This window comes from Salmo trutta, chromosome 25 (genome assembly GCF_901001165.1).
Source record: "Salmo trutta chromosome 25, fSalTru1.1, whole genome shotgun sequence".
In the NCBI taxonomy this organism is placed as follows: Eukaryota; Metazoa; Chordata; class Actinopteri; order Salmoniformes; family Salmonidae; genus Salmo; species Salmo trutta.
In genome coordinates this window covers 38,334,966-38,348,395 of record NC_042981.1, presented here as the reverse complement: position 1 = coordinate 38,348,395, position 13,430 = coordinate 38,334,966, and the positions used below count along the sequence as shown (strand labels likewise).

The 13,430-nt window shown below is 42.8% G+C and overlaps 1 protein-coding gene across 1 annotated transcript in view; it reads right to left on the bottom strand.

The window, feature by feature from the left end:
• The window catches only part of mboat2a (membrane bound O-acyltransferase domain containing 2a), a 71,698-nt gene that overhangs the window by 23,563 nt on the left and 34,705 nt on the right, over positions 1-13,430 (bottom strand). The window contains exon 3 of the mRNA XM_029713944.1: positions 12,657-12,734. Within this exon, the coding sequence (XP_029569804.1) occupies positions 12,657-12,734 (78 nt within the window). The remainder of the gene's footprint in view (positions 1-12,656; positions 12,735-13,430) is intronic.

Below are 13,430 nucleotides of genomic sequence, written 5' to 3'. Positions count from 1 at the left end.
ACATTCAACAGGTTAGACATAAAAACATGACCGTTTCCCACGATTTATTCATCTCCATGACATGACGAGAGATCAGTACCATAGGTTTGTCTATCAATACAATAGGATGGCACTACATCCTACAGGACATGAACACTGTCATTTACTCTTGACAATACACTGTTCCTCCTCAGCGTCAAACCTCTTTATTCTCCTCTCAAAGAGCCATTGCCAAAGCAGGGACAGTGGGCTCGGCTGCATATCTGTGTGGAAACCCAGCTCCTGCCGTCCTGTCAGTGTTGTTAGGAGACAACACCAGATTCCATTGGTAAGGGGGAGAGAGAGAGAGAGAACTGAGGGCTACTGGTACAAAGCTGACACTGATTCAGCTAGCTGGAGCGTCCATCTGGTTCTCCACAATGGAAGGTATTGTGGACGTCAGAGGTGCCATTAGACAAATCAAGTAGTCTTTGTTGGGCATGAGGAAGAATGCTGGTGGTTTGTATCTTAGATTCAGTAAGACGGTCGTCCATGGTTACAAGGCCAAGGTGCTTTGGAACAGGAGTAAGCCTAAAAGGGTTTATTTGAACATGCTGTCGCCCCATCAGGGCACACTGGTGTTTCTCAGAACAGTAGGTGGTTGATAGAAGTATGACTGTACAGTTACAGTGTGTCATTCAGACGTGTAAAACCCAGGTTTCTTGACTAAAGAAAATGGTTGAAGAATTTGATTACGGAGAAGGAAACCGGGCTGCCAATGTCCTTGACATTCGTTTTCAGAGCAGTGAATCAGAACTGATCTAAAAATCATTAGACCTGTATATCGACTACCTAGGCCAAGTAAAACGCAGTGCTTCATCATGCATGCATTTTTTAAGAAGAAATCAATCTATTAGAGGCATTTTCTATTTATCGCAATGCAATATTTCAGATCAACCACATGAAGCAATGAGTTGAAGCAGTAACCAACATTTGCTGAGAAGCAACAGATGCCAGTGTTCAGCTACTTACTTATTGAAGCTAATCCCTTGGCCTGTCTCCCAGAGGAGAGTGCTGGCTGGATCACAGAAAGAATCTACGAACAGCATTCTCCTAGGGGACCTGGTATGTGTGTGAGAGTGTATGCACGCGTCTACCCCAAAAGGTCAGCAATATATTGGGATTCCAGGTAAGGCCAAGTTATTGGCAGGGGTGCAACATTCACTGGGGACATGACCCCTCCAACATTCAAAAATAGCATATTTGTTCCCCCCAGTTATCTTTGCACTGTGATACAAACAGCGGCTCAGGTGTGCTTTAAGACCATGCAGACTCCTCAGAGTGGTCGGGTAGGCTGTTTTCTGCACGGACACTACAGAGCGTGCTGACAGGCTGTGTGAAAGCAAATCTTCTGAAAGGCTGGTGTAAAGGACCATCACGGGAGCGATAGAGGCAGATGCTGTATGTATTGCGCTTTCTCTCCGTGTTGTAAAAGCAAGCAGAGCAGAAACTGGCTACTCTTTAGTTGACTGATATGGATGGCAAGGTAACTGCTGTATGTATTCCCAGTGTTGAGACACTAGTAACTGATGTTACGTTAGCGAATGTTTCATCCCATCGACTGAAGTGAATGAACTAGTAGCAGCTAGTTAGCTAGCTAGTAGCTACAGCCAGTTCAGCTCTAGCTAGCCTCTGCCTATATGTCAGGTAGCAGTATCTAAACAGCTGTTGTGTATGGAATTGTTTTGTAGCCTTTGTTCTGTCCCATTTGAAGAGAAGTAATTTGACGATGTACCATTAGCTAGAGCTAGCCAATAGTTGGCTAACATTAGCTAGCTCACTAACTTTTGCGATTATTTTTGCTCAATCACACTAGACCTGAACCAAACTATGAAACCAGCTGCCAAACAATTGAAAACTGATATTCTGGACTTTTTTTTTTTGCACAATGTTAGTTTTTATTAGTCAGTATAATAATGTAACGTTATTGATCTGTCCGTTTACCTAGCTAATTCCATACTTTTCACACTGACACGGTATAAACAGCTCTACAGGCTTCACCGTCATGGTGTACAGTCAGTACACAACACTATGCTCATCATGTCTTAGCAGGATCAGATGGAGACAGGTGTTCGTCCCTGCAGGGTCAGACAGTCAGGGAAGACCAGTCTACGGAGCTCAGGTGAATTTTGCAGTATATTATGACAATTACTGAATGGTTAAAAAGTTCCATCTTGAGTTGATGGGTAGGCTACTGTCTAGAATAATGGTGATTTCAATTATTGAACCATTGATTCTATTCATAGATAATATAATGTATAAATGTACACCAAGGTCATTCTTTGTCATGCCTCATCTGAGCAGATGATGACAGGATGGTGACAGGAGTCTCATCAGGGTCAGGCAACCAGGGAAGACCAGTCTGTGACAGAGCAGAGGTGTACTTTTACAGATACAACACTTTATTCTTTCTGTGCAGCAAACACTGGACAAGCAATAAGCTCCACAGATTGAAACTATTTTAAGGCAGTCAGGCAAACCTCTAAAAGTTGATTTACAAACTGTATCAATGGTTGATAGACGCTTTTCCCGATGACACAAAATATTTAAAACAAAAACGTGAGGAAGACTTGGGAGACGCTATTGATGAGGAATGGATACAGATATGTTAGAATGCCCAGTCATGTTCCTATAATCTCAGACATAAGTTAGTGCAGTTTAAGACCATCCATAGAATGTACTATATGCCAGTGAAACTGAATATCATGCACTCAAATTGTATTATTCTGCTGGAGGTGTAAAGCACAAAAAAGGGAACATATTTGCATATGTTATGGTCTTGTGAAGGCTGGCTGAATTCTGGTAAAGAGTATGTTCTTTTATCTCAGCCATGTCTACAGATTCTCCCTTCTCCCTCTTTTTGTTTGGAAATGTTGATACTGGAAACGTATCAGAAGAAACTGTGTAACCTAGCATTTAGAGCTGTACAGTACTATTAGGCATATGATATAAATGATATGAAGGGTTCTGTGTGTTAATGTGTATGTGTTTTCCAAACCTTTCCCTTAAAACTAAAACATGGGAAGGATGTTGAGGAGAGAGCTGAGTTATTAACCAGACTTGTGGGGGTTAGGAGTGGAAGCAGCTCGGGCTGGCTGGGCGGTCTGGCTGAAATTTGTTATAGAGGATATCTTAATAAAGAGTGAAGTCTTTGTACTTTATTTATAAGAGTTGTTCATTTGTTAGGCTATTGGTTAACTTCTTGGGGCTATGTGGGACGTTAGCGTGCCCCCCGTGGCGCACCCTATCAACAGCAGGTGCATTTCAAGAGCGGCAAATTTGAAACCAAATAAATGTCAAAATTCAAATTTCTCAAACATACAACTAACTTAGCCTTTGAAAGATAAACATCTCCTTAATCTAACCACGTTGTCCGATTTCAAAAAGGTTTTATGGGGAAAGCATAAAGTTAGGTTATGTTAGGAGAGTACATTGACAATAGCTGTGTGTAATGTATTGTCGATTCAAAGACAGGCGTCACCAAAACCATAAAATCAGCTAAAATTATGCACTAACCTTTTACAATCTCCATCAGATGACACTCCTAGGACATTATGTTAGACAATGCATGCATTTTTAGTTCTATCAAGTTCATATTTATATCTAAAAACGGCGTTTTACTATGGCGTTGATGTTCAGGAAATCGTTTCCCTCCAATTCCGGCAGTCAAGTCATGACAACAAAATAATGAATTAATATTAGAAAACATTGGTAAAATATTATATTGTCATTCAAAGAATTATAGATTTACATCTCTTGAACGCAATGGACTTGCCAGATTTAAAATTAACCTTACTGGGAAATCACACTTTGCAATAATCTGAGCACTGCGCCCAGAAAAATACGCATTGCGATACAGACTAACCGCCATGTTGGAGAGATCGAAAATCGAAAATACTATGTAAATAATACATTACCTTTGATTCTCTTCATCAGATGTCACTTCCAAAGAATCCCAGGTCCATAACGAATGTAGTTTTGTTCAAAAAAGCTCATCATTTATGTCCAAAAACCTCCGTGTTGTTAGCACATGATCTAAGCCAGCCGGACTTCACTTCACGAACGGAAAAAATATATTTACGTTCGTTCAAACATGTCAAACGTTGTATCGCATAAATCATTAGGGCCTTTTTTAACCAGAACATGAATAAAATTCAAGGCGGACCATTGGGTTCTCTTTTAAAACGTTTCGGAATGAGAGTACCCACCATCAACTCGCGCGCAAGGTGTCTAATGGGCCATCACAGTTCCAAGGCTCTTATTCGGTCAGATTTCACTGTAGAAGACTCAAAACACTTTGTAAAGGCTGGGGACATCTTGTGGAAGCAATAGGAAGTGCCAAAACATTCCTCACCCCCTTTGTTTTTCAATGGTATAGGCTTAAAGTCAATTCAACACATCAGGTATCCACTTCCTGTCAGAATCTGTCTCAGGGTTTTGCCTGCCAAATGAGTTCTGTTATACTCACAGACACCATTCAAACAGTTTTTGAAACTTTAGGGTGTTTTCTATCCATATATAATAAGTATATGCATATTGTAGTTACTGGGTAGGATTAGTAACCAGATTAAATCGGGTACATTTTTTTATCCAGCCGTGAAAATACTGCCCCCTATACCCTAACAGGTTAAAAGGTGCAACACAATATTGATTACTATTGAATTACCATTGATCTAGTTCAGTCTTATCAATCACATATTTAATCATCTCTTACCTAGCTTGTTTACTTTAGGCATTTTTGCTTACTTTTTGTTGTTCTAAATAGAGACGGCTAGAAGGGCCATATTAGCTGTGTAGTAATGCAAGAAATGTGCTTTAGATGTCCCAAAACTCCATGCCAAGTTACATCTCCCCCCCCCCCCCCAACTTCTAAAACCAAAGTTGCGCCCCTGGTTATTGGTATTAAAGTGTGGGAGGGGGCACTTGAGAGAGAACAATGGGCAACTCAGTGCTGTGTGCCGACACTTGACATGGTGAGAGGGTGGCAGGCACCCTGGTCTGAACAGTGGACACTAATGTTCCTAATTAGTAGTCTGTTCAGGGAAGAGTCTACAGAACCTGACTTATAATGTCCTCTGTCCAATCTCCCCAGCTCTACCAACTAGGTTTACAGTTATACAGTAGCCTATAAAGTAGTTGTAGGCTATTGAAGTTGATAATTGTAAATGCTGTATATTTATATATTGACTTGTATGAGAATGTTTGTGAGAGCGAGAGAAACGGAGAGACAAGGAGTGTGCAAAAGCGAGAGGGGGAGATGTGACAGAGATGTGTGAGTCACGTTTGAAAAACATTGTCCACACACAAGTTTGACTCCTCTGGGCACCCTTAATGTCAAAGTTAGTCAGAAACATCCCCAGATGTCACCAAAGCCAGCCTACCGTCACTCCCTAAATTAGCCACCAGAGACAGACAGACATGGCTAAAACCTCAAACTGATATGACCTTCAGGCTTCACACCATTAAACATGCTTTACTGTCCTATCAAACCATCCAACCTTTTCTGTTGACAAAACTATTCATCCTTGTCGTCAAATTCTACTTGCAGTAGGGATACTTTTATAATAAATGGGATGCTATATTATGCTAACAGGAAATGAGCAACATGTAGCAGTATATGTAGCAATGTATTTCTAGTAGAGGGATTCTATCTTCCTGATGTAATTTGTAATTTGACCAGTTGCCTGCAGGCCTCGACAAAGCCTGGACCTAAAGTAGACTGCCTCCCAGTGCTTAATTTGTAAAAAAACTTTGAGAGGGGGGAGACTTGGTGGAATCTGAGGTACCGGAACGCATTAATACACACACAGTACAAGTCAAACGTTTGGACACACCTACTCATTCTAGGGTTTTTCTTTATTTTCTACATTGTAGAATAACAGTGAAGACATCAAAACGATAAAATAACACATATATAATCATGTAGTAACCAAAAGTTACTATATTTTATATTCTTCAAAGTTGATGACAGCTTTGCACACTCTTGGCATTCTCTCAACCAGCTTCATGAGGTAGTCACCTGGAATGCATTTCAATTAACAGGTGTGCCTTGTTAAAAGTTCATTTGTGGAATTTCTTTCCTTCTTAATACGTTTGAGCCAATCAGTTGTGTTGTGACAAGGTAGGGGCGGTATATAGAAGATAACCCTATTTGGTAAAAGACCAAGTCCATATTATGGCATGAACAGCTCAAATAAGCAAAGAGAATGACATTGGGCAAAAAAAATTGCTAGACCTGGCAACACCAGTTGAATATGGTTTCAGTAAATGTTGGCAAAAAAAAACATAATTCAATTGTTTCAAGCAGCACACTTACAGTCACCAACGCTCTAGATACCATAAAAACAGCCTAACCAGCACTGCTGGGGTGAGTAAAATGGTCAGATTGAGGGTTTTATTTAGAATTCAAGGCACACTTAACTAGCATGGCTACCACAACATTCTGCAGTGATAAGCCATCCCATCTGGTTTGCGCTTAGAAGGACTATCATTTGTTTTTCAACACACCTCCAAGCTGTGTAAGGGCTATTTGAACAAGAAGGAGAGTGATTGAGTGCTGCATCAGATGACCTGGCCTCCACAATCCCCCAACCTCAACCAAATTGAGATGGTTTGGGATGAGTTGGACCGCAGAGTGAAGGAAAAGCAGCCAACAAGTGCCCAGCATATGTGGGAACTCCTTCAAGACTGTTTGAAAGAATGCCAAGAGTGTGCAAAGCTGTCATCAAGGCAAATGGTGGCTACTATGAAGAATATAAAATATATTTTGATTTTTTAACACTTTTGGTTACTACATGATTCCATGTGTTATTTATAGTTTTGATGTCTTCACTATTATACTAAAATGTAGAAAATAGTCAAAATAAAGAAACTCTTGAATGAGTAGGTATGTCAAACTATTAACTGTTACTGTACACACACACACGTATAGTACCAGTCAAAAGTTTGACACACCTAGTCATCCAAGTTTCTTTATTTTTACTAATATTTTTACTATTTTCAGGTGGAGTAATACACCTCTGATCACATGTAAACACAGTTCAATTTCATAGCAGCCACATTGTATTCCTTCTCGCATCTATGCTCTCACTGCCACTTGTGGACTTCAATGCACAACACATCAGCTGTATGTGACCAGGTGAAAAAACCTTTCTAAGCCAACCTGCTACACAGCCTACATCGTTGTCGCCATATTAGCTAAAGTAGCATCATAGTCAGCATAGCTAATAGAACTAACGTGTTAGTAAAACCGCTACAATCATGCAGCAACGTTAGCGTACAGTCAGTAAGCAGTTACACCGGCTTGCCCCGGTGGCAATAAATTACTAAAACCAAAAGCTTACCTTGACTTGGAAGAGTTCCAGTGTTGTGTTGGAAAGTCATAGCCAGCTAGCTAACATAGCATCCCTCCGTTTGAGCAGGGTGTTTCAGTAAGATAAACTAGCTAGCTGCATTTGCTAGCTAAGTAAGTGAAATTGAAAAAAATGACTCTTGCTTCTCCATTTTGGAAGAAATGTATTTGTTCAAAACTGTTCAACTATTGTCTTTCTCGCTCTTTGAGTCAACTACTCAACACATTTGATGCACTGCAGTGCTAGCTAGATGTGGCTTATGCTTTCAGTACTAGATTCATTCTCTGATCCTTTGATTGAGTGGACAACATGTCACTTCATGCTGCAAGAGCTCTGGTCGGCTGCTTGAGGACATCCTCCGGAAGTTCTCAAAACGACTGTGTAAGTCTATGGAAGGGGGTGAGAACCATGATGAGCCTCCTAGGTTTTGAACTGAAGTCAATGTACCCAGAACAGGACGGAAGCTAGCTGTCCATGGTGCTGCCATGTTGCTAAGCTACAGAGTGCTGTTGAGGCTACTGTAGACCTTCTTTGCAAAATAGTGTGTTTGAATCAATTATTTGGTGACGTGATTATATTTAGTATAGTTTTATCTAAAAAAGGATCACTTTTAATATGTTTTACCATTTACATTTTTAGGAAATTCACTGAGGATGGTCCTCCACTTCCTACTTTGAGAAGCCTCCACTGCTCTAGAGTCCAATGGAAATGAGTTTTCCACCACTCCAGACGACACTTGGCATTGCGTATGGTGATCTTAGGCTTGCATGCGACTGCTCTGCAATGGAAACCCGGCCCTGAGAGAGAGAAACAAATCAATGCTGAATCAAATGGGCTCACTTCCTTCCAACAGCGCCAAGATGAGCGTTTGTAAAGACCGTTGGACTTATTTAGCATGCCGTTGCCTGGGGGGGGGGAGGGGGGTAATACGGCAAGGATCAAGTGTGTCAAAAGGCCCCAAAAGCAATCAAGGTGTCGTCACTGAACCCCACCTTCACAGAGGTCAAAGTATGTATTGAGACTACTGAACTGCACTTCGAGAGTTTTCCCATCCGATGTGCATTTATCAAGAGTCAACTGTGTGCATTTCAAATCAACTGCATACGAAAAGTCCACCCCTCTGCAATGACCATTTCACTCCCGTTTACCACTGTGTGTGTTTCTCTACTGAATAACAATTGCAGTTGTTTCGGAATGACCAACAAGCCGAGTCATAGTAGAGTTGCCATTGCGACGTGTCTGACCCGCAGAACCAGCCAACTGTCCACTCCGTCACGGGGCAGACATATCTCGGAGGTGACGCGGTGTCATTAGTGCCATTTCAACTGCCGCTCGTATTTCTAGACAATGAGCTGGCAGCGAGCCCCGGCCCAAAGCACTTGGCATTCCAGAGCAGTGAGGCACCATGCCTGGACCTCCGCCGCCTCCTTGGCCTCCCACTGCCCCAACCCACGATTAATCACGCCTCATAAACCCTCCAATTACCCTAATATAATAGGACAGAAAGCAGGGAAATGTGCTGCAAAGGCCCAGAGTGCATAATAAAGCCATGTGTGAGAGAAGAGAAAATAAAGTGTATTTTTTTGCTGTTGGCCTTGCAAAGGAAAGGTGGTCACCAAAACAACAGTCAGTGACACCATGACGGTTATATGAGTGGGAAAACATATGGCCACCACTATACAATAATATAGCATAAAATAGTGTTGTATTTTGCACAGAGGCGGTAGGCTACTCCATTAGCAAGGTGGTTAACAGCAATCACAGGATTGGGGCCTCCTGTAGATGGATGTTTGTTCCATGTATTTGCTGTTGTGGGACTAGCGAGTGTTCCTAGCACCAGCCTCCGCTGTGTTTAATGCTTTCTGGGAAATCCCATTCTAATCTGCCTGGTGAGGTGTCTGGACAAAGGCAGAGGGATGAGATGGAGGAGAAAGGGATGATACTCAAATCAAATTGAAAAGAAATTGGCACATGCGCCGATATTATAAATAATGTAGTGTATTTTTGCTCTACATACTGTACTAGAAAAACTGTACCCTTGATTTCTACCTCTGCAATTTCAGTCCCCACCCAGTCTTTGTCTATATTCAATTTTCACCCTCTCTTTTTGTCAACGAGACTTTGTTACCACTCCTCTCTGCCCTGAAGCAAACTCTTGAGATGTTTTTTTAAATACATTTTTATTTAACTAGGCAAGTCAGTTAAGAACAAATTCTTATTTACAATGACGGCCTCCCGGGGAACAGTGGGTTAACTGCATTGTTCAGGGATTCAATCCGAAAACCTTTCGGTTACTGGCCCAAAACTAACCGCTAGGCTACCTGCCGCCTACGTTGATGGGAAAGACGGAAGAGAAATGTGTGCAACAACTACAGTCAGATCACTGTCAGTCTCTTGTAGCCATATTGCAAAGTTCCACTGCAAATCTGCTTCATAACGGATAGGCTACATGATAAGATATGCATCCACGCCACCAGTTCATTCAGCCATAAACAGCTACATATTCTCTCTGGCGTGCCGTTAAAAATGTTTGATCAAAATCATTGCATATCATTTCATTCACATAGGTGGTCTCCTCCACGCCATTTACGCACAACGACCACTTGCCACTACGTAATGTAGGGAAAAAAATTAAAGCAGACAAAAGTTGATGTGAAAAAAGCAGAGCTCGTCTCTGCTGATTTTGACTGTAGGATCTCAGCCGTAGTAATCAAGCAGTAGTCATACTACATTAAACTGTACACATATAGAAAGCTATTCGCGAACCCTAAAAGACCCGTCAAGGTAATGACAGGTTAGGTCAAACCAAAAAAGGTCAAAGATCAGATCTGGGGGGATTCCAAAAGAGATCAACAGCATCTGCAAGCTCAGCACCCCCGCTTTCCTGGAAAACACAACCTTGAGGACCAACGAAATCGGAACGAGAACCGGTCACCGCGCCCCGCTCTCTGACTTGACCGTGGAACGCTCCAAGAAGGTTGAGTACGGCAAACCCAGAGGCTGAACTCTAAACCCAGGCCCTGCTGTGAGATGTGGTCCTATGTCAGCTCGGCTTGGAAGACGGCCACATTCCTCTGCATCCTAGAACCTCGAGAGGAAGCAAACATTTCCATGGAATTCCATTGAATTTCAGGCTTTGTTTTTGAAAATGTCACCTCCGAATGCGATTACGGAGAAAATTTACCGTCAGGGTCCTCCTCCATTGTGCTGTTTGCTGGTCGTTGTCATGGATATTGAGCTGGGCTATTTGTAGAGCCTTCACTTCGGAGAGGACTTTCATTCCATTTCACACCTGACCTCACAGCCCTGTCCATCAGTAAAAATAACCACAGAAGGTGGGCTGTGGGGAGCGATAACTGCATTCCTCAGAGTGTTGGGGGAGGGGTGGAAGCGGGAGGGGGTCATGGACACAGATGGGCGCCGCCTGAGGGGTATTTCCATCACCATCAGGAATTCAGGCTCGTCAGCACCAACAGAACGCTTTATCACCAGAACTTACACTCGAAACATCTTACCACAGTGATCCAAGGAAGGCCGGACTCATCCTTCATGTATATAAGCAGTGCTTAAATTTGTACATTGGGAGGTGCCGGAAGAAAGAAAAGTGAGCAGGAGAGCGGGATGACCTGGTGGGCTATGAGGTACCGGAACACATGACAAGTAAAAATCCCCTTTATAATGAAGAATTGCACGCATATAATCACATTTGCGTAGCGGCAAAGAGCAGTAAAGTTTTTTTTGCCTGGGATCCAAAAAATAGCATTTTATGAACGCATTTCATGCAATTTTATGTCATTTTACATTACTGGAGAGTTTAGCGGAATCTTTCAACACAAATTAAATGACAGGCTACTTTGACACTGACAAATTTAGAATGAGATCAACAAAAACAACCTGTTCATTTTTCACTGACTCACCTGACGATGCGCCGCTGACTCAGCGGTTTTGGTCAAAAGCGACTCTTGTTTTACTTTGTAGAACAATGTCACTCGATAGGCCCATTTTGGAAGTTGATTAAATATGTTTGGTAGCCTACAGACAGATGAGTTATCGTTTTAGCAGGAGCCATTTGCTTTCCAACCTTTGTTTCCTGCGATTGGATTTGAAATATTGTGAAAGGCCTGTTTCGTCCGAATGCTGTTTACTGACAGACTTGCCGCATGTTCCCGACTGTAGGCTATGCCTTGTGATTTTGATACACAATCCAGAGCGAGGCAATTAAAAGAAATAGGCTGATGATCCTCTGTGGCTAAATTTATAGGTCTACTCCTGGTGTAGTGATTTCATTCCATTTCTTGTCAAACAGAGCAGTAATTTTATAACTTTGGCAAATGTATATTTCAATTTGTCAGGGGTAACCCCCCACCACACCATGATAACAATAATTATTTGTATTATTAGGGGTGCTGCAGCACCTTCAGGCTCAGAACCCTTCCTGCATCTATGATTCGATAAGGAAAGTAAATGATGCAGTGCAACGCTTGGAGAGATGAGTGGCAGGGTCACGTCGATCAGAGCAGAGAGAGATCATAGAAAGTTCATCTGATTCTAGTCCCCGCTGTGAGAGATACAGGTGCGTTTCTGTCGCTCACCACAGCAACAAACCACGCGTCGGTCTCCAACGCAGGCTACAATGTTACGCGAACCATAAGCCCGGGCCGGCCCAAACCCGGATCTAAACCATAAGCCCGGGCCGGCCCAAACCCGGATCGAGTCTAGAATATCAGGCGTAGGGTGAAAATCTTTTTTTTTTGGGGGGGGGCAGGAGAATTAAAGAGGCGGCAACGCGAATTAACTCTCATCGTTCTGATTAGAATTGTCACATGGCAAACAGCGAAAATAATTGTTCATGTCACGAGAGGTACCGGATCCTGGTAAATAGGTTCCATAACAAAACAGTCCAAAACTGAGAGGTGCCGGATCCTGTTCCGGCAGCACTTCAGTAAAGATGAATTGAAACAGCTTGGCACACGGTCAATGCCTTTCCGTTGCTGGATAAAAACACGCTGGAACACCACTCTAAATAAAAAGGCCAATTACCTTCTTCCACATGCATTTCTATTCAATCAATCAGCCTTGTGAAAAGATGGACTACGTCAGTAGAAAAATACGTTACCGATTTGTTTTCTGGAAGCGACTCTCTACGAAAAGCGACAACGTCACGAAGACGGCATCCCGTGTTCCCCGGAGAGACTTGCGATTTGGCCATTCTTGGTCTCGCCGCGACAGTATTACCTGCCAGGAGAATGAGGCGTTTCTTTCAGAGGAAATAAAAGCATTACTCACTTGTGCATGTGTTCCAGCTCTGCAAAGATCATGATACTGTAGGTCAGGCCACTCTGGACCAGGAAATGTAAGGCGTACCTGTGTGGGGGGGGGGAGAAACCGACAAGGAGTCAGGACTTCACATTCACTACATGGATTCACCACTTGTGCCCTTGGGTATCTCTCCTACCTATCAGCTCTGTCCCTCTCCTTCCTTTATATACTCTCCCCCCTCTCCCTCCCGCTTTCATCCAGTACCGAGAAACTAAAATCCTGAAGGCAAATAAATCTCGAGTGACTTGGAAAGGGAAAGAACAAAAAGTGATGTCCTGCAGCGAGACACAGCAGAACTCTGGGACGGTTTCTCATCAGGGCCACACGTTGATGGGAAAGGCTGGCGCGGATACGGATAGTCCACTCTCTATGGCCCACAGCACTGAGATCTCTGAGGACTTAGGTGTACGTGGTGACCGAGTGTGGCCTCTCAGACGAGACGCAGACGCGTCGTCACCACCACCGCAGACTGTGCTCTCTGAAGGGAGTGGTAAACCCAAGAGAGATGAGACTACACGGTGTGTTACCAACACAGCAGCAGTAAACACGGTCATGGGGACTGAATTCATCTCAGGTGAACTACCATTGGACAGCAACAACTGCCATATACTGTAGTATGGTTGGTTGCCAGGCTACATGGGCATTTAAGAGGGGTGGTAAGTCCCAAAGAAAGATGGTGTAGGTGACAGTTTGACCTTAGGGTGGTTAGTACTAATGATTTGGGATGTATGGTATTTTAAG